Here is a 17,903-nt window from a genome sequence, read left to right as displayed (position 1 = left end):
GAGCCGGTGTCATACATCTGCATGAGACATTCAAATTGGACAGCGATGAAGGCACAATGGAGTTCGTTTGGCATGATTAATTTATTGTGATGGTGTGGATCATTGGAGACAGAAGCGTTTATTGGGTGGCATCCTTGAGGTAAGCAATGACATCTGGAAGAGACAGGCAACAAACAGTCAGCATCCACGGTGGTAATAGCGCCGCCTCGAGACCAATGTTGCGGTGCTATGCAAATGCTACTGCTGCTGCATGCAGGATTCGGGTGGCCTTACCAGCACGATCCTGCTCCTTCTTGAAACCGGCAAAGACCATCTTGGTGCCGGGAACGAACTTCTTGGGGTTCTCGAGGTAGGTGAACATCTGCTCCTCGTCCCAAACAACTTGCTTGGAGGTCATGGCCGAAGAGTAAGCGTAGCCAGCAGCGCTTCCAGACTTCTTGCCAAAGAGACCGTTGAGGTTGGGGCCGACCTTGTGGGGGGCACCCTGTTGGCGATAGCGGCAGCATCACAAGAGAAGGGACGGTCAACTCGCTGCAGAAGGTGCACCGGTCCAATCGTGCAGACCGAGGGCCAGATCGCCAGCGCACGGAGGCAGCTTCTTCTGGCGTGTACAGATGAATCCGGGACTTGAGCCGATGATGCGGCAGCTGTTTCGATCCGCCCATCCGATGGCAAACGGACAGGTAACACCGCGCATAATACAACCGGAGACGGAAATTACCTTCTCAACAACGTGGCACTGAGCGCAGCGAGTCTTGAAGAGCTTAGCACCGTTGACAGCGTTACCTATGGCAGGCAGAGAGCGTCAGTCCATCGGTAGGAACGAGCTAAGCACGGGAGCGCAGAGGACGATCCGGATGTAGAAAGTGGTGGGCCTCGATGGCAAAAGCTTGAGAACGGAAACCACTGCGACGCGTGCAAGGCAGCACACGATGGATGGTCTTTGTGGCTGCCGCTGCCTCGCAGACAGCAGAAACACAGGCTCATGCTCGTGCATCCTCCAGAACACAACTGGCTGCGATGCGGCTGCGTCCGGAGTGCGCCCCGATATGCGGAATCGGGCGGGAGCGACATGTTCGCGCCAAGTCGCAGCGAGAAGGCATTGGCTCGCCAGGCCGATATCGCGAAGCCAGCTGAGCGGCAGCCCCGCCGACAGGGACAGACAGGAAGGGACGGACGGATGCTCACCAGCAGGAATGGTCATTTTGAACAAGATTCGAGGGTGTAATCGCGAGGGAGGTCTGAGACAAGCCTGGTCGAGAAACGGTGGGCAGATGAATGGCCGGCGCACGCCTTATTTATGCCGGCAGCAAAAAAACGAGAGGCGAGAAAAAAATGGAAGCGCATTCCGTGCAGGCGCTGGCTCCACAGAAGCGGTGGCGATAAGGACAATGCGCGGGCAGCCGGGGGCCAATCAGCGATCAGGCCGCGTGCAAGCCGCGTGCAGGCCGTGTGCAAGCCGCCACAGTCTGTGTGCGCTGTGTATGGACTGGGGTGTGTGGCTATGCGCCAACACAGAACGAGGGGCAGCGACAGCACACAAACAGCGCCAGCCAAAGCCACCTGCTGCGCCACGCCGCTCGCTCGGCGGTGACTCGCGGTGATGTGTTTGCTTGCCAGTCGCCGGCCCGGGTGCGTGTGCCTGCGGGTCGGCTGCGGAGGCGGAATGGAGCGCGGGGCTGGGAATGAAATGCACTCGATCCGGGCCGCTGGATCGATCCGTGCTGCTGCGCATGAATGCACTGCCACGGCACTGCCACGGCACTGCCCCACGCACCGAGACTGGGGACGATGCAGCCAAGGACCAAGGCCAGAGTGCATCGTGTTGATTGCGGGGACATCGCCCTGTCGCGCGGCGATGGCCAGCTTCCCGGTTCGTTCAGTCTAGGCGCTCCCTGTGTCCCAAAGCAAAGAGCAGATCAGTGTCCCGGCCCTGGCCCTGGCCCGTCCGGCTGCTCGGATCGATGCTCTGCAACACGTGTGCTGACAGGAGCCCCATCGTACCGAATTCGTCCATCCAGTCCTGATACCGCTTGAGATCGGCCTGGCTGACACTGCTTTGGATCTTGGCAATGGCCGCCAAAAAGTCTTCCATCATCGTGGGGCCTTCGAGCTCCTCTGCAAGGTGTTGTTCGTGGGAATGGGCACGGCGTGTTAGCTAACGCCGCCGTGATTGCGTTGACCGATGCAGTGCATCGTTGGCGTCAGTGCTCGGGATACATATGCGTCTGGTCTCGTACCCTTTGGGATCTTGCGGATCTGGTCTGGCGGAAGACCTCGGATCTTCTTGCGCATGCTCATCATGCTGGCGTCTCGGCAAATCTGCAACGACAGTCGGCGACAGCATTTCCGCCAATCCAGCGGGTCAGCCAGCGACCAAATGACATCGGCATACCATCCGTATGATATCGGCGTGTCAGTTGCATGTCAGTTGCATGTGTGGGCAGCCCATGGATCACCGCGATACGTTACATTGGTGATATCGGCGCCGCTATAGCCTTCCACCCGTGTGGCCAGGTCGTCCATGTTGACGTCGACACCGACAGGGATCGACTGCAAATTGATCCGCAGCAGCTCGCGGCGGCTCTCCATATCAGGGAGAGGAATATCTGTCCAAACACAAGTACACATGGTGAGCACAACATCCGATATGCTCCTCGCGATGCATTCGCGCTTGTTTTCTTGGACTGAGCCGATACAGGCGACAGCGCTGTCCTTTACTCACAGATTCGCTTCTCGAGACGGCGTCTCAGTGCTTCGTCAATGTGCCACGGAAAGTTCGTGGCTCCCAGCACCATAACGATGGGATTGGCTCCGTCGGCGCTGCCGGTCGACAGCCCGCTGATTCCATCCATTTGCATCAGGATTTCGGACTTGACTCTGCAGATCAATGTTGCGGCCATTGGTAAGTGGGCCGGGCCCAGCAGTCTTGTCGGCCATCACGAGTCTGTATACGAGATGTTCGCCGCGCAACAGTCTCTTTACCGCGGTCGCCTCACCTTCTGCTGGCCTCGTGCTCTGAGCTTTCTCCACGGCTGCTGCACAGCGAGTCGATTTCGTCGATAAAGATGGTGCTGGGTGCGTAGTGGCGGGCCATCTCAAAGAGAAGCTGTTCAGAGGTATATATGCTCGTCAGCAGCAGCAAGTTAAGGTCGTGGATACGAGCTCCACGCCCATCACTCGGTCCGCAAACACCCTCGTCGTTTGAGCCCCACTCTGCGATTGGCCGAGATTCAGTCGAGTGAGCTGTCATACCCGCACGATCTTTTCAGAGTCTCCACGCCATTTGGAAGTGAGCATACTCGCTGTGACATTGAAGAACGTTGTTTGGCATTCCTGGGTCCATTCAACTTGATTAGTCGTGCACTTATCCTGCCGCTTGCACCAACCCTCTGCGGCTCAAGCGGAGCAATTTAGAGCATCCTCCAGACTCGACTCACTGTCGCTACAGCTTTTGCAAGCAACGTCTTGCCAGTGCCCGGCGGGCCTGTCATCAAGACACCCTTCCAGGGGCGCCGAATGCCTGAGAGATCGCATGAGATTCGATGGAGGCGTCAGCTAGAGCAACAGAGTACAGCTCGACTCCTCCAACCGCACCGCTCCTGTTCTCAGCATGCTGTATCGCTCCAATTCTCGCTCGTTGCCTGGCTATCGTCAAACCTTGAAAATAGTCAGGCATCCAGAGTGGAAGGACAATTGCTTCTTCAAGCAGCGACTTGGCTTCGCGCAGCCCGGCAATGTCGCTCCATCGGACGTTCGGGTTGGTTTGCAGAATATCGCGCTTGACCATTTCCACCAAGTCTTTGTCGTAGCCCGTTGGGTCAAATCTTCAGCCGAACAGATTCAAGGCGGTGAAGTGAGATACATCGACAGAGATCGGCCTACTCTCCGAGCCGCGTGGATACGGATCAACTCGAGACACTTCCGATGGCTCTGCACTTACTCTGGCCGCTGATTGCCCTCCTCGCCTTCCTCTTGCTCCGCTGATTTCTCGGTCTTGGATTCACGGTCGATCGATTCCCTCGAAGCACTGGCCTGCGACGGGCCGGCTGCCTTCTTCACAGGCTTCTTTGGCATGCTCGGCGACACCGATTGGCCCGCACCAGCGCTTCTGGCCGGCGGTTTTCTGCAAACCCCAGAGGAGATTCGACGGATCGACGCAAGGTTATTGGTCATGGGATACGATATCACTCCTTTTTCTTGTGGAAAACAGCCCCTGCAGCTGGAAACTTACCCGGCAATACTGGTCTTGGCTTTGGATTTGAGATCAGATTGCGATGCCTATAGATCATTCGGAAGCCTGTTAACGAACGCGTCGAACTGGATGCGCCCCGAGCCACCCGACGAATACAACGCAGCCCAGCTGAGCCTCGGCCGTGCGCTGGGATGAGTCGATGTACCTTGCCAGCCTTCATGAGACCGGTGGCTCGGGTCGATGTCGTTTGGGAGCCCTTGGCCCAGCCAGGGAGTCCGTCTTCGTTATCTGCAGCACGGTGAAGAATAAGCGCCTTTGCGTTTCCGGTTTTGATCGCACTGGCTCAATCGGTCGTGCGACTTGCCTGTCCGCTTTTTGGCTGCAGGAGCAGCCTTCTTCGGAGGTGCAGCCCATACATCCTTATCGTACGGTGCAGGCCCGTCGTCGGCGGCAGAGCTCTTGGGCCGAGGGTCGGAGCGAGAGTGGCGTTCTTGCTGTCGAGTCATCGCAAAAACATATCGTCAGAGTCACAGCGAGCGAGAGCGAGATGGAGTCCATCATTGAACTTTTCTCCACCTATGATCTGTTGAATCCTCTGTAGAGACGGCGACTGCAGAAGGGAGGGAAAGGAGCCCCCACCTTGAATCCAGATATCTCCAGGCTAATGTCTTTCACGAGCTGGAACTCGGTCGTGAGGTTTTGCTTGAGCTCATTCCACTTTTCCCTCAGTGTCGGATCGGAAACGGTCTTCGAGTGGCTAGAGCAACCGCATTCAATCGATCGAGTGGTCCCAGATCCCATCGAGTATGATAGAGGTGCAGCCGGTACGCCAAATAGCGGGCCGATACATCAACGAGAGTATGGATGCGAAAGTCGGCGTCGTCAGCTGCTCTGGCATCATGGCCGTCCATAGTAGGACCCTGGCTATCCCTGCTGCATATCCGATTGAATGCGTGCCAGTTGCACAGATCGTAGGAGCCTGCTGCATCCACACGTTAGCGAGAAAGATGCTGCAGACATACAGATGGATGGTTTGGATGATGCTTTCGAAATACACCAGCGACGTGTCATAGTTGCCGAGCAGGGCGCATTCCCTTGAGATCTGGAGATCTGTCCGAAAGACGAGCCATATCACGGAAGCAGCAGGCGTGCGTTGTGAGATTTGGGGCTCGAGCTATGGCCGGGCGCATCGCAGCTGGATGCAGCCGACTCACCAGACGCCAGGTTGGCGATATTAGAGCGAAGTGTGCCTGGACGAGAGCCAGCCATCGTGTCAAGGGATGGGTCGCAGCAGCTTGTTTGCAAAGAGGGGAGTGATCGAGGGCGAACCAACTCCGAGTTGCTCGGGGAGGAGCCTGGGCGATATCTGCAGGTCGGGGTGGTATCCTGCAGATGAACGTGGCAGGCGAGATGAACGGGAGAACGACGGCGGGCAGATGGAGGCGGAGAGTGGGGATGAAGTCCCTGGGAACCCGAACAACCCGCTGTGCCAGACTCGTCCAGACCGCCTCGTTGCCGGCATCGACCCGATATCCCTCCATCTTATCCACCTCCCGCCGGCTTGCCCACTTTCCAGCACAAGAAGAGCGCAGGACAACATGACCGGGCGGACTGTCTCCAGCGATGAGTCCATGAGCACCGCACACCCTCGCCCGCGAACCGGATGAGCGGCACCAAGCACATGCAATGACATCTCGGCCCATCTCAGCGTCGCTGTATTGGGGAAGCACCGGAGGCAGCACCGGAGGCAGCACCGAGGCAGCACCAGCGGATCGATCGATTCAGGGACTCTGGTGTCCACTCCAGAGTCATTGGCGGCCAAGGCGCTCTCGTTACAGAAGTCTCCGGGCTGGGCTAGGCTGGAGGAAGATAGTTCCCCGGCGCCCCTAGTTGTCGGTTGGAGATCGGTTTCCGGCCTTCAGAACCACCTTGGTCCAGTCCAGATCGGGGTTGGTCACGACCAGGTTGTCGCGGTGGATCACATACTCGGCGTCGACATAGCCAAGCAGGCCAACGATTTCCTTGCTCTTGCATCCCTTGATCCGCGAGATTTCCTGGGCCGTGTAGCTGGCGATGCCCTTGCCGACCTCGACGATCGACTCTGCGCCAGTGTCGTCGTCCTGGATCACCGTCAGCACCCGGACGCTCTGCTGCGCGACAAAGGAACCCTCCACCTTGACGATGCCCGCGGCAAACAGCGACGATCGCTGTTTGATGAGCGCCCGGACTGCCCCCGAGTCGACTGTGATCGAGCCGTACGTTGCGAGGCCGTGCAGGATCCACCATTTGCGGTCGACCATGGGGTTGGGCTTTGCAAGAAAATATGTGCCGTAGGTAAGCTCCAGGGGAGAATCACCGTGCTGAGCCGCATGCTCGCCAATCTCCTCCAGGATCTGGACGATGCGCTGGGGCATCGAGCCCAGGGTAATGATGGTTGCGCATCCAGCGGCCGTAGCCAGATCGGCAGCGATCAACTTTGTCACCATGCCGCCGGTGCCAAGTGCGGATCCAGGGGAGGAGACGATGACTACAAACAGAGTGATGGATGCGGTGAGCGGAACGTCTCGGTGACTCAGACTCAGACTCACACTCGGAATCGGAATCGGAATCGGAATCGGAATCGGAATCGAATGTGGTGGTGCGACTCGGCTTGCTTATTTTATCTTTGGAAGCTGGCAGCTTGACGCTCATCCACCAGTGCACATGCAGTCTCATCGATTCTTCCGGATCGCGAGTCCGTGGGTCGATACCAGCTGAGCCCAAGGACAGTCCACGGCAAATGCTGGAGGTAGATAACAGCTGTTCGCACAAGTCTCACCTTCCTCCCGGAGCTTGGCGACATCCTGGACGACACGGACGGCCCGCGCTTCGGGGTTGGTGCGGGGATTGTCGGTATAAAGACACTCGACATCGGTCAGCAGGAAGAGATAGTCGGCGTTGATCATGCCGGCCGTCACGGCCGAGAGCGTGTCGTTGTCGCCAAAACGGATTTCCGAGTGTGATACTGTGTCGTTTTCGTTGACGATGGGGATGACGCCCATGTGGAGCAGCTCATTGAAGGTGTTGCAGGCATTCAGATATTGTGACCGCTGGTTTTGGCGAGGCCACGGGCGATCGATATCTGTGTTAGACTGAGACTGAAACCCGGGGCGTTGTGCGTCTGCGCACTTTGTGTGGGACTGAGAGATATGCAGTCGATGCCACCGATGCTCCAAGCGCTGCTTTGCGTTGAAGAAAGCGGATACGAATGCGATCGGCCCCTCTTCCGCATTCGAGATACTTTCTGCTCTCCCCTCTTTGCGTACGCAGTGCTTACCTCGGCAAGTGTGTCTCTCGTCAGCAGAATCTGGGCAATGGGCTGGTCAAAGTTGCCGAACAGGTCGTCGTAAAGGGCCATCAGCCTTCCTTGACCAACGGCAGCAACGGCCTAGAAATGGAAACAAGCGATCGTCAGATCGATGAGGCGCTCGGGTGACAGTCCATCCCTGCTCGCTGCAGCATTCGCGGGCTGGCTCATCGTGCGCTCATCCATGTTGATTGTCATAAGCGATTGAACGGCCCGAGAATCGCGAATTGGAGAGCCGCAACAGTCGAGGACAGACCTGAACTTGGGCCAGATGCTTCGGTCTCCTGGGCATGTTGAGGCGCTTCAGGCCGACGCCGACGGCGCCACTCGTCACCAAAACGACCTGGTGGCCGAGGTTTCGCAGCTGGACAACAGTCTCGACAAGAAGCGAGAGGTTCGCCAACTTGGGGAGGTGCGTCTTTTCGTCGCAGATGGACGACGTGCCGAGCTTGATGACCAGCGTCAGGCCACCCGAAGGGTTAGTGTGGTGCGAAGATCGCACGTTCTTTGGTGTTTCCTGCGACATGGCGATCAGGCTGTCTGGGAGGCGGGAGAGAGAGAGGCACCGATGTGCAGATGCCGGCCAAGGGCTCAGTGCGTGGATATAGACCAGGTCTCTCCGGAGCTGCAGGAGAGGCAGCCGGTGTGAAAGCATGACGTGTCCGATAAGCGCGCATGCGCTCGGGGGCTTATCGGGTGCCAATTTTCCGGCCCCTCGCGGCTGCTCATCTCGGTCACCTGAGAGTCACGTTGTTTGTGGCGCAGCAAAAGGTGGAATGAATCCACTGTGGGTTGACGGACGGTTTTTTTTTTTTATTTTTATTTTTTATTTCAATTGAAAGCTATCAAGGCCTGGTCGGCCCTAGCAGTATATCAGGGGAAAGGAAAGAAAAAAAAAAAGGATAGAAAATAAAGTTCTTATAGACCTAGTGAGCAGTCTTGAGAAATGAGAGCCATATGCCCTCATCTCTCGCTCTGCTTCGACCATGCCGCCTATCGCCTGGGGGGTTTCCACCCCGCCTTGGCGATGATCAGCGTCTTGAACACTCTTCGGAGTGTTCGCCACAGGAGATGGACATCCGGGTCTTGCCAGTTGAACCTTCTCATGCCATCCAGCTCGTAGTAACCCACTACGTTCGTCAGGTCCAGGGGGTTGACGGACGGTGTCAACAACCAGGATCGTCTCTGGCGCAGTTGCTTCAAGCTGCGTAGTTCCCTCTTCCAAGAGCGGGACGTGAACAAGAAGCTGTTCAACTACGAGATCAGCACCGATGGCATTGGATGCACCATCGGTCTCGTCAAGTTTCTGCCTCGAACCGATCGCACCGAGACCATCGAGCCTCCTCCGACTGCCGAGCAACGCATCCAGGCCCACATCGGCGACCCAGACCCCGATCGCACCACTTGGATTGGCATCGATCCTGGAGTCGGCTCCATCTTCACGGCGGTCATCCAAGCACCGGGCCACCAAGACGAGGTGGTCTCATTCTCCAATGGCCACTACCAGCAAATGTGTGGCCACAAGTCCGACACCAAGTGGCACAATATCATGAAGTATCGACTCAGCATCGAGACCTGGATGTCGACCACCCCTCGCCCAAGGTGTCGTCCTCGGAGGCTTTCAAGGTCCATCTCACCCATGTCCTGCAACCGGAGCTGCGAGTGCAGCTCGACTTCCACCTTGGCAAGAAGGCCCGTCACCATCGCTTCACGGGCCACAAGAGGCGCCAAGTGGCCGTCGACAGGATGTGCAAGGCCGTCCTGAAGCACGCCCCGATACGGACCGATGTGGTGATCGCCTTTGGCAATGCGTCATGGCGACAAGGCAAGGGCTATGCATCCAGCCCTCGGAGGCAGCGGTTTGCTCGGTACTTTGAGCAGTGCAGGTCGATTGTGGAGACCGGAGAGCGACCGGTGGTGTTCACTCGGAGGCTGCCAAAGTGATCTGTTTTATTTCTTGTGGCATAGCTAGACGCATGCCATCACATACTACGCTGTCATGTGTCCCCTGAAAATGCGGTTTTCCCGTTGTCAGGGGTCGATATTAGTGTTGTGTAGTCGGCTATCGGGTGCGACCTCGGATTCTGCGGATTTGCAGGCCGACGCTCAACGACGGCGGTGGTGCTGATGATGGAATGGCCAGATGGCGACGGTGGTGATGATGGCGGGAGCTGGTACCGCTCCATGCCCTGGAATCGGTGCCCATCACCACGACCCACACACCATCGGCTGTCTCCGCGAGGACTGTATACTGCAGTATTATTTGGCAACATGAACAGTACACTGTCTCTAGGAGCGGGGCAAAACTGTTACTAGATCTCGCACGATCTCATTGGTGGTATTGAGCAACTGGGCACTGGGTGCAAAATCGATCAGAAAGGGGGAACATATACGAGGTCGAGGAGCCGCAGAGCTTCGATGGAAATCCGACGGGGTCAATTGATGAGGCACAGAGTGAATGATGTCGTGGGCAGCAGAGCGGGCGGATCAGGTATGGTGCGGATGTTAGTGTGTGCAGAAAATGGCACACAAAGACAGGGGTTGTTTTGGCTGGAACTGGCAGTTTCCTCGCCTGACCTCCCCCCGCTGGGTTGCCAATGTTGCCGTGACAAGCAACTATTTTACATGGAAGCCAGAGCTGCCAACAGAACCGGGAGAGAGAAGCACAACATGTCAGAATTGGACTGTGTCCGGATCACGACAGGCATTGACACAGAGCACACAACGAGTCACTCACCTCCACAGCATTGCCTTTTCCAATTTGTCGATGAGCTTTGCCCTTGAGGAGTATCGATACAGACACAGCTGGTTGAAGCACGTGTGCGACAGAGGCAAGTCATCTGAATCCTGTGGATGGAGTTTGCGAGACCGAGACGGCTGGAAGTTAGCTACTGTGGCTGAGGTTGCGGCTGTGGCTGTGCAGAGAGAGGCATTGGAGAGGGCCAGGCGACAGGATGGTGGAATCAGAGCAATCTGTTCTGGCGTGTTGGGAACTCACCTCGCCAAGGCAGGACAGCTTGAATTTCATGTTCTGGATTCCCGTAGGCGGAATGCGGTCCGTTCCAGTGACAAACATCAAGAATCGGCGCTTGTTTTCCTCCGAGTAGGCGCTGATGATCTCCCAAAAGCATTTGATGTAGGGCTCGCCTCGGACGAATCTGCGGTTGAGAATAGATAACATGGAACATTCGCCGATGCGTTTAGCCAGCCATGTCAGTCAAACCAGCATTTGCAGCCGCGCGGGATCGGCTTTGCGATTGCTTGTTTGCGGATGTGGTCCATAGCCAGTGCCTGCTATCGGTGCTTACCCTTCATATTCCGTAACCGTTTCCAAGCCCATAAAATCGATCTCGGTTTCGCCAATGATAATGGCCTCGATTTCCGAAGGGCGCAGCAGTGAGAGCGCGTTGCCGCCGCATGCTTCGAGGAACCCGGTCTGAAAGGCGTCGAACTGTGCCTTGACCGAGGTGGTGAACTTCCACTCGATATACTTGTTGATATACTCTTGAACGTTGTCCTTCGTCACGGGAATCGATGCGCCGTTTGGAATAAGCTCGTGGCGCACGAGTTCGCCGAATCGGTCGAATTCGACCACAAAGTCGAGATCAAATACGTCCCTAAAGTCGTCCGCGTCGTATCTAAGCATTTGCTCGAAGCTGCGCCCAATTGACGGCGAAAGCTGCATCAAATCATCAAAGGTCGGAGGCACGTTGAGCAGCTTCTTGTAGCACGCCAACGGGAAATGCACGTCCAGGATGGTGCCGTGGGATATGGCCAGTCCCAGGATTGTGCCAACGAGGCGAAACTCTTCAGTGTTTTCGAAGCTAGCTTTGTTGAACCAGCAGAGCTGGCTCTCTTCCTCAAAGACAAACATGCCGTATTGTGGGTCAAACAAATCGCGGACGAGCAGGAGGAACCACTCCTTGGTAAGGCCGCCGGCATCGATACCAGCTTCGTTGGCAAACTCGATCTTGAGCTTCTTGCGCAAATCGATGTTTGGTGCTCGCAGCTGGCTCAGCGAGTCGTGGATGAGGTTGTTGCGTCGCACCCGGAGCGTGAGGAACGGATCGGCGGGGAGACCGTGGACTGTCAGACGATAGTACGCGGACCTGAACTTTTCGGTCATAATTCGAGAGTTCTCGGCTTGGATGATCTGAGGGCGATTTGGAGGAGTCGGATCGAGGTCGATGTATGTATCAGTACCAACAGAAGGCGGCTGGTGCTCAGCTTGGTTCAAGATCCGTGCGGATGAGTCTCTGTCTCGAATCGATGGTATACCTTAATTTTCGACCCCAGCGATATCAGGAACGGATACTGGCAGAAAGAGAACGATCTGCAGCGTCCAATCGAAAGGCTGGTTAGTGATGCGCAGCGAGACGATTGATGGCTTGCACAGCAACACGGTCCTGCACCATGGCCCGCAGGAATCTGCAAGCCCACCACAGCCAGCCAGCCAGCCAGCCAGCCCACCTCGGCCGCTGGATGTAAAGGTGCGAAACCTACCCAGCATGCTCGCCCTGCCACCGCCAAAAGTCCTGGCCCACATCCAAGTAGTCGACAACGGTATTGTAGAACTCGTTTACGTGGAGCCGCTGCGATCTCTTGGCGTTCGCAGCGACTATGGACGGCATAAAAGTTAGAGTCATCTCAAGCGCCACTCACTGTCCTCAGGCTGCACTCCATAACTTGCAACGGACTGGTCGCATGATGCCGGCGCTGTGCTTACACAAAAGTGCCATAACCCTGGCAGCGGCTTTGATCGCCCAGTCCTTCATATACATGGAGGGGAAGTTCTGCATTCGGGTCATCCGTGTTCCAATGAAGCGATTGACCAGGGTCACCTTGCTTTGGAAGCGTTCAAAGGGCATGCTACGGGGCCAATGTCGTTATGTGTGCATCGTGTCAGTATGCATCCGTTCGAACATCGAGTTGGCTGATGTGAGGGGCGTCGGTAGGTGAGAGGACGGCGTGGTCTTTGTGTGCTACGTACAGAATGAACCAGTTGACGATAAAATGGTGGAGCTCATTCGCGAGTCCGGATATCAGGCCGAGCAGTCGGGCAACAACTTCGAGATGCTTCGCATCATCAAGGATCGATGGTCGAACGACGATAAAGGGGCACTGAACAGTAGCCAAGCCAAATCGAGTCAGTGAGAGGGCTTCCGCACCAGTCGAAGGCCAACGACGCAGGCATGCTGCACGACAGCTGAGCTGGTTGTAGATGCATACCTCGATGATGATCATCAAAAATTGAAGCTCGTTGCATTTTTGAATCGGTCTGGGATATGCGCGTAGCCGAGTTAAGGTACCGCGGCCTTAGGGCGAAGCAGAAGCGTTGCTGGCAGACTCAGTGCTTACCTTCCGGGTCGCTTCAGAAGACGGAGGATAGCCTCGAAAACAATCGTGACCAACTGGGGCGACTTTGTGTGGAGGCGTAGCAGCGACAAATGCGTCGGAAGGTGGCTTTGAGTCAGTATGGCAGGCAGCAGGCAGCAGGTAGCTCCATCACAGACATCTGCTTCGACTAGCTCGAACATACGGAGGAGATGATGCTGAAGGTCTTGTCCATCGAGTCCGTGTCCAGTCCTGTGCTCTGCAGTGATGGCGGCATCTGTAGCTGTATATCGAACACCTAGCATTAGCAACTCTAATTGCGACAAGCATCGACTACGATTGACCAGGCCAGCGGGGTGGCACACCCCCAAAGCTGCTTCGGCAGATGTGCAAGTGATAAACTCGGCGATGGAGCAAGCTTGGGAGGGTGCTTACATTCGCAAATGAGCTGTTGAGGAACTGGAATATTGAGAAGCTATCGGCGAGCACATTCTGCAGCGGCGCGATTTTGGACTGATCCTTCGTGGCATCGGATGCCAGCTTGTGGACCAGGGGAAGCGTCAGGGCGATGCCAAAGTGGCTGGCTGAAAGATTCAGGAGAATCGGGTGTCAGTCGTGGATGCTGCGAAAGACACTGGTGCTTGGCAGAGCGCGGTACAAACCTTTTGGCGGCCCGGTGGGCGTGAGGTCATTGACTGTGATGTTGGCAAGACGATAATGTTAGCTCGCTGAGCAGCCACTGTCCGAAGGTCCGGCCCCTTTGGACAAGCCGCACGTTGATCCCCCCCTTATATCCGCTCCGATCAGCCAGCAATCGATCGAATCGTTGAATGCGGCCATGCGCGATCATCGGTATTGTCTTGTCTCAAGTATAGAGGGGCTGACAGGGCCGCTGTCACTGCGAACGCGGTGCTTACTCGTGTTGCAGATGGTGCAATTGAAGCACGAAACCGTTTGCGGGAACCGGAGCAAACTGGCACAGCAGAAACAAGCTCCCACTTTCTGCAGTTCAGGGTCGAGCGATGCAGGGACGAAGATGATATGGACGGGTGAGCGACGGCGGAGACCAGAATAGGCAGCCACGGGTGCCACTCCAGAGATGCCAGACCAGCGGAACGAGAGCGAGGCAACAAGAGTCGCCAAGACAGCAGCACAGGCAACTTGGAGGATGAGAGCAAAATGGGCTGATGGGATGCTGCAGAGAGTGCGACACCGAGGTGGCAACGCAGGCAATCGCAGAGTCAGGTGGATGGCAAAGATGGACGCACCAGTGAGGGCTGGCTCTGGGGAGCAGCACCAGGCAGCGAGGGGGCCGAAGGCGAAGAGGACAGCGGATCCATCGGATCCGAGGCTTTCTTGTCCATGAGCTGTTTGGACATCTCGGCGAGTCTGCGATGCGCGGAGGCAAAGACCAAAGATCGGAGACGAGAGCAGCTAGGGGCGGTTGAGGATGATCGAGTATTCGGACTGGCAGAGGTTTTGGAGATCGAGGGGGGGGGAAGGCAGAGAGGGAGGTTGCTGCTTTGGCCCAGAGTTTAACGGCGAGGGCAGACGTGGAGCGCGAAAAACGATTGGTCGAATGCTGGATACCCTCTCCTTGTCCTCCCCAACAAGCTGTCACAAGAGCCACAATAGCCACAACAGCCACAACAGCCACAACACCGCTCGGGGCTGGTGGCTTTGATAAAGCTGGGTCTGCCCGGGTTGTCTCTGGCCAAGTCGGCATCGACTTGGTCGTGCTGCTCTTGCTCTGGTCGGTGCGGACTGGGTCGTCGGGCAGCTTCGTATCGTCGTCTGGCGAGCCCTCCAAGTCCCGTTGAGAGGGCATGAACAGGCCATGGGCGCGGTGGCGATGCTCTCTGGCCAAACCTGACCCGTCTTGGCGGCTGTGGCCGGAGCGATACCCTGCTCGGCAGCAGACCGGATCAGGATCTCTGGGCGGCCAATGGTCCGAATCGGCATTTTTTTTTTGGGGGGGGGTGGATATGAAAGTCGCTGGGAAGATACCATCCCAAAGCTGCGCTGATTGCTCACGATATTGATGTATTCCGGGTGTGCAGGCCCAAGCGAGGGCCATTGCACACTCCCCGCTGTCAACATACGAATGCTTTGCGGGTGGTGGGCATTCGGCGGACCCGAGGACGGCCCAGCCTGCCTGCCTGTCTGGGCAATAGTGGCGAAGATAAATCGCAGCACTGGCGGTCGGCGATCGCGCGCTTGGACGGAGCTGGCTCCGTGGCGGATCACTTGCTCCGTGGCTGGACAAACGAATCCGTTCCCACAGCCCGCCTCGCTCGGATTCCCACTCTGGCGTTGGAAACGAGAAGCTTGCGTGCTGGTGCTGTAATGATGTTTGCTTGTCGACCGAACTTGCATGCAAAACACAGAGGTCTGGAGGCGTCAACACAGTTCGCCGCTCGAGCAACGATCCACAGGGTCACTCTGGTGCAATGGGATACCAAACCATGGCATCCGAGTTACTCAACCTGAGTCCGGACAAGCACGATCGATACTGGCAGCCACGGGATACCTCAGTGTGGGTGAATTGGTTGGCAGCACTCCATCGCCGAAACAGAGTATTGCTGCTGCTGCGATGGCATTGCCGACCAATCAGGCTCCGCAGCATCAGAGTCATTTCAAATCAACCACTAACGACCAACGATTTTCGAGAGGGTATCCAGCCTTCCAAAGCGGCGTTGGTGGAGCAGTCAATTTGCCGCCCAGGCGGCGATGAAAGGGCGTGCAGGCCACATGGCCAATGTCTTTCCCCATAGCAAGCAAAAGCGCTAGTTCTCAGCCCAGCGTCCTTGTTGCAGTACTCCGGCGCAAGCTTGTGCGCTAAAACAAATCGCCAGGGATACCCTCCGGCAAAGATCATCAGTGATACCCACTTGCTGGGCTGCCCCCTCGCTCTTCTCTGAAGCTCGCTCCAAACGAGACGGGAAAGCGGTGGATCCGACCGACGGCCGATACCCAAGCCCTCGCGATACTCTCTCGCCCCCTTGCTCGACTTGGTCGGTGAACCGTTCGGGACATCGTAAAATGAGCGAGGGCAGACTCGACTGGCTAGACTGGAGGCTTTCCAACGAATACACGGATGAGTACCCGGCCTCTGTGGCATTGATCACCACTGTTACGAGCGGTTGGTCGTGAGATGCTCCTGCAGGCTTCGCCGCACTCTACAGAGCCGAGCTTACTTCGTCAGGTTAGTTCTCGGACATGGTATCAAGTACAGAGCTAATCGAATCAGCCACGCGATGCACAATTACACAACTCTGGAGCTGCTCGCTGATACCATCTTGAATGAACGTAGAGCCCAGGACAGATCCTCTTCTGTGCGATGGGAATACACACGCATCCATCATCCATAACTCCATCCGCAATATCCACCCACAGTGTCTATCCACAGTGTCCATCCGCAATGTACATCCGTCCCAGTCCTCAGCCTGTCACTCCTTGGGTTCAAAGCCTCGCAGGTGTGTCCAGGCGTGAGGAGATGGAGTTGGTGAGTTGCAATCTATCGATTTGGACAACGGGATTGGTTGTGAGCAAATCTGGCCTCGCACCTGCCCTCCAGGGTATTGTGCCGATCGCTCGCACTCGGGTCTCACGGAGACCGATCCGATATGCCGATAAGTACTTTCACTACATTACGAAATCGCAAGCTGCTTCTGGATCTGCATCCAGGCCGTTCACGCCACACACTTTGTGTACGCACACACACACACCATCCGCAGCCCAAATCGACGAATCAGCGGCCGGCGAAAAAAAAGTCGGCGGTCGCGCAGCCCGTCTGATCTGCCTCTCCGTCGTCTGCAGCTGTCGATTCGCCGTCATCCAGCTTGATATCGCATCTACACCGTCGCTGCCAAGCTCGCCCAATCTCCATCTCGCTCCTCTACACGCCCACGCTGTTGTATCCCGCTGCCATGTTTGCTGCCCGTCGCCAGATCGCACGCTCCTTCGCTGCCTCCTCCCAAGCGGCCTGCCTGCCGCTCCCGGCTGCTCTTTCGGCAAGACGTCTTGTCCCAGCCGTCGCTCGTCTGTACACCACCGAGTCGGCCTCGCAGCCCGCCGACGCTAATGCGCCCAGCCAGAAGGAGCTGAGCGATCAGTTGGCCAAGCTTCATCAGACTCTGGCCGACAAGGAGTCTCAGATCAAGGACCTGCACGACTCGTACCGCCGCTCCCTCGCCGAACAGGAAAACATCCGCCAGCGGACACGGAAGGAGATCGAAAACGCCTCTCAGTTCGCCATCCAAAAGTTTGCCAAGGACATGCTGGAGACGGTCGATGTGCTGGATCTGGCTCTTGGCTCGGTCTCGGAGCAGGATCTCCAGGCTGGCGGTGCCCTGAAGACCCTCCAGGAGGGAGTCAAGATGACCCAGGACAACTTCCTGAAGGCCCTCAAGCGCCACGGCGTCGAGCGGTTCTCGCCTTTGGGCGAAAAGTTCGATCCCAACCATCACCAGGCCATGTTCCAGGTCCCCGTGCCCAACAAGGAGCCCGGTACTGTCCTGGAGGTGACCAAGCCCGGCTTCTCTCTGAACGGTCGTGTCTTGAGACCCGCCCAGGTCGGCGTGGTGCTGGATCCTTCGAACTAATGTTGTCGAGACGCTATGCGGCCTGAAAATCCAGTCGGCAGCCGAGCCTGTCTCCCCTTTGCACGGGCTGCGACTACATTGCAGATCTTTGTCAGAGCAACCGGTCGCATTTGCAACCAGCAAATCCATGGGACATGTCGTGCTCGATCTACATACAAACTCGCCAGATCCTGGCGCTTTTTTTGAGATCTGATATCTCCTTTGGGATTTTTTTGCTCCCCTTCTTCGTCCTCCCTTTGCTTACGATTTGCGGTCTGCTTCTCTCGTTTGTCTCTGCGTATATGTTATTGTTTGTTTTTTTTTTCATTTGCTGCTCTGGTTGCCTGGGGGACCGAGCATGCATGGCTGTACAGTTGATGATGCCGCCCGTAATAGATTTGCGTCCATGCTTCTGCTGGACCGCTTCTGGACCTCCCAATTCCTT

At 56.7% G+C, this 17,903-nt stretch overlaps 5 protein-coding genes across 5 annotated transcripts; 1 reads left to right on the top strand and 4 right to left on the bottom strand.

Moving 5' to 3' along the window:
• Positions 1-62: 62 nt before the first annotated feature.
• BJ171DRAFT_489100 (cytochrome c-like domain-containing protein) lies at positions 63-1,277 on the bottom strand. The gene is made up of 4 exons (XM_053109448.1): positions 1,189-1,277; positions 722-786; positions 274-484; positions 63-153 (listed from the first exon to the last, which is right to left on the bottom strand). Exons 1-4 carry the CDS (start codon positions 1,202-1,204, stop codon positions 119-121), a joined length of 327 nt encoding a protein of 108 aa, XP_052970581.1. The 5' UTR covers positions 1,205-1,277; the 3' UTR covers positions 63-118.
• A 521-nt stretch (positions 1,278-1,798) lies between these two features.
• Positions 1,799-5,750, bottom strand: BJ171DRAFT_489096 (P-loop containing nucleoside triphosphate hydrolase protein). The gene is made up of 16 exons (XM_053109447.1): positions 5,410-5,750; positions 5,218-5,305; positions 4,835-4,952; positions 4,560-4,689; positions 4,401-4,483; positions 4,235-4,281; positions 3,944-4,126; positions 3,661-3,827; positions 3,441-3,523; positions 3,256-3,336; positions 3,000-3,109; positions 2,726-2,880; positions 2,473-2,609; positions 2,241-2,322; positions 2,005-2,118; positions 1,799-1,895 (listed from the first exon to the last, which is right to left on the bottom strand). The coding sequence occupies exons 1-16, from the start codon at positions 5,462-5,464 to the stop codon at positions 1,885-1,887; spliced, it is 1,644 nt and encodes a 547-aa protein (XP_052970580.1). The 5' UTR covers positions 5,465-5,750; the 3' UTR covers positions 1,799-1,884.
• Positions 5,751-5,877: 127 nt separating this feature from the next.
• Positions 5,878-8,206, bottom strand: BJ171DRAFT_489094 (Aspartate/glutamate/uridylate kinase). The gene is made up of 4 exons (XM_053109446.1): positions 7,798-8,206; positions 7,512-7,622; positions 7,014-7,284; positions 5,878-6,722 (listed from the first exon to the last, which is right to left on the bottom strand). Exons 1-4 carry the CDS (start codon positions 8,194-8,196, stop codon positions 6,082-6,084), a joined length of 1,422 nt encoding a protein of 473 aa, XP_052970579.1. The 5' UTR covers positions 8,197-8,206; the 3' UTR covers positions 5,878-6,081.
• Positions 8,207-9,985: 1,779 nt separating this feature from the next.
• Positions 9,986-14,367, bottom strand: BJ171DRAFT_208775 (uncharacterized protein). The gene is made up of 15 exons (XM_053106339.1): positions 14,144-14,367; positions 13,793-13,877; positions 13,538-13,570; positions 13,311-13,459; positions 13,081-13,158; positions 12,900-12,952; positions 12,771-12,819; positions 12,532-12,662; positions 12,268-12,410; positions 12,045-12,159; positions 11,820-11,874; positions 10,850-11,694; positions 10,540-10,699; positions 10,279-10,388; positions 9,986-10,179 (listed from the first exon to the last, which is right to left on the bottom strand). Exons 1-15 carry the CDS (start codon positions 14,252-14,254, stop codon positions 10,158-10,160), a joined length of 2,139 nt encoding a protein of 712 aa, XP_052970578.1. The 5' UTR covers positions 14,255-14,367; the 3' UTR covers positions 9,986-10,157.
• A 2,118-nt stretch (positions 14,368-16,485) lies between these two features.
• On the top strand, positions 16,486-17,897 carry BJ171DRAFT_489077 (grpE protein-like protein 1). Its single transcript, XM_053109445.1, has one exon. It carries the CDS (start codon positions 16,805-16,807, stop codon positions 17,477-17,479), a length of 675 nt encoding a protein of 224 aa, XP_052970577.1. The 5' UTR covers positions 16,486-16,804; the 3' UTR covers positions 17,480-17,897.
• Positions 17,898-17,903: the final 6 nt, after the last annotated feature.

The sequence above is a fragment of the Polychytrium aggregatum genome (genome assembly GCF_025602895.1).
Source record: "Polychytrium aggregatum strain JEL109 chromosome Unknown BJ171scaffold_4, whole genome shotgun sequence".
NCBI lineage: Eukaryota > Fungi > Chytridiomycota > Chytridiomycetes > Polychytriales > Polychytrium > Polychytrium aggregatum.
This window is presented reverse-complemented; position numbering and strand designations above follow the sequence as displayed.

What these genes read in the sequence shown, in the direction of transcription:
- BJ171DRAFT_489100 (XM_053109448.1), bottom strand. An exon ending in AGTGCCACGTTGTTGAGAAG is followed by an intron (nt 485 to 721) that starts GTAATTTCCGTC and finishes TATCGCCAACAG; the next exon opens with GGTGCCCCCCACAAGGTCGG. An exon ending in GAAGGAGCAGGATCGTGCTG is followed by an intron (nt 154 to 273) that starts GTAAGGCCACCC and finishes TGTCTCTTCCAG; the next exon opens with ATGTCATTGCTTACCTCAAG.
- BJ171DRAFT_489077 (XM_053109445.1), top strand. Translation starts at nt 16,805, where the DNA reads ATGTTTGCTGCCCGTCGCCAGATCGCACGCTCCTTCGCTGCCTCCTCC.
- BJ171DRAFT_489094 (XM_053109446.1), bottom strand. Translation starts at nt 8,196, where the DNA reads ATGCTTTCACACCGGCTGCCTCTCCTGCAGCTCCGGAGAGACCTGGTC. An exon ending in AGCATCTGGCCCAAGTTCAG is followed by an intron (nt 7,623 to 7,797) that starts GTCTGTCCTCGA and finishes TTCCATTTCTAG; the next exon opens with GCCGTTGCTGCCGTTGGTCA. An exon ending in CGCCAAGCTCCGGGAGGAAG is followed by an intron (nt 6,723 to 7,013) that starts GTGAGACTTGTG and finishes CTCTGTTTGTAG; the next exon opens with TCATCGTCTCCTCCCCTGGA.
- BJ171DRAFT_208775 (XM_053106339.1), bottom strand. Translation starts at nt 14,254, where the DNA reads ATGTCCAAACAGCTCATGGACAAGAAAGCCTCGGATCCGATGGATCCG. An exon ending in TTTTGATGATCATCATCGAG is followed by an intron (nt 12,663 to 12,770) that starts GTATGCATCTAC and finishes GCTACTGTTCAG; the next exon opens with TGCCCCTTTATCGTCGTTCG. An exon ending in TGGCAGGGCGAGCATGCTGG is followed by an intron (nt 11,875 to 12,044) that starts GTAGGTTTCGCA and finishes TGGACGCTGCAG; the next exon opens with ATCGTTCTCTTTCTGCCAGT.
- BJ171DRAFT_489096 (XM_053109447.1), bottom strand. Translation starts at nt 5,464, where the DNA reads ATGGCTGGCTCTCGTCCAGGCACACTTCGCTCTAATATCGCCAACCTG. An exon ending in ATCATCCAAACCATCCATCT is followed by an intron (nt 4,953 to 5,217) that starts GTATGTCTGCAG and finishes CGGTTGCTCTAG; the next exon opens with CCACTCGAAGACCGTTTCCG. An exon ending in GATGCCTGACTATTTTCAAG is followed by an intron (nt 3,524 to 3,660) that starts GTTTGACGATAG and finishes GCGATCTCTCAG; the next exon opens with GCATTCGGCGCCCCTGGAAG.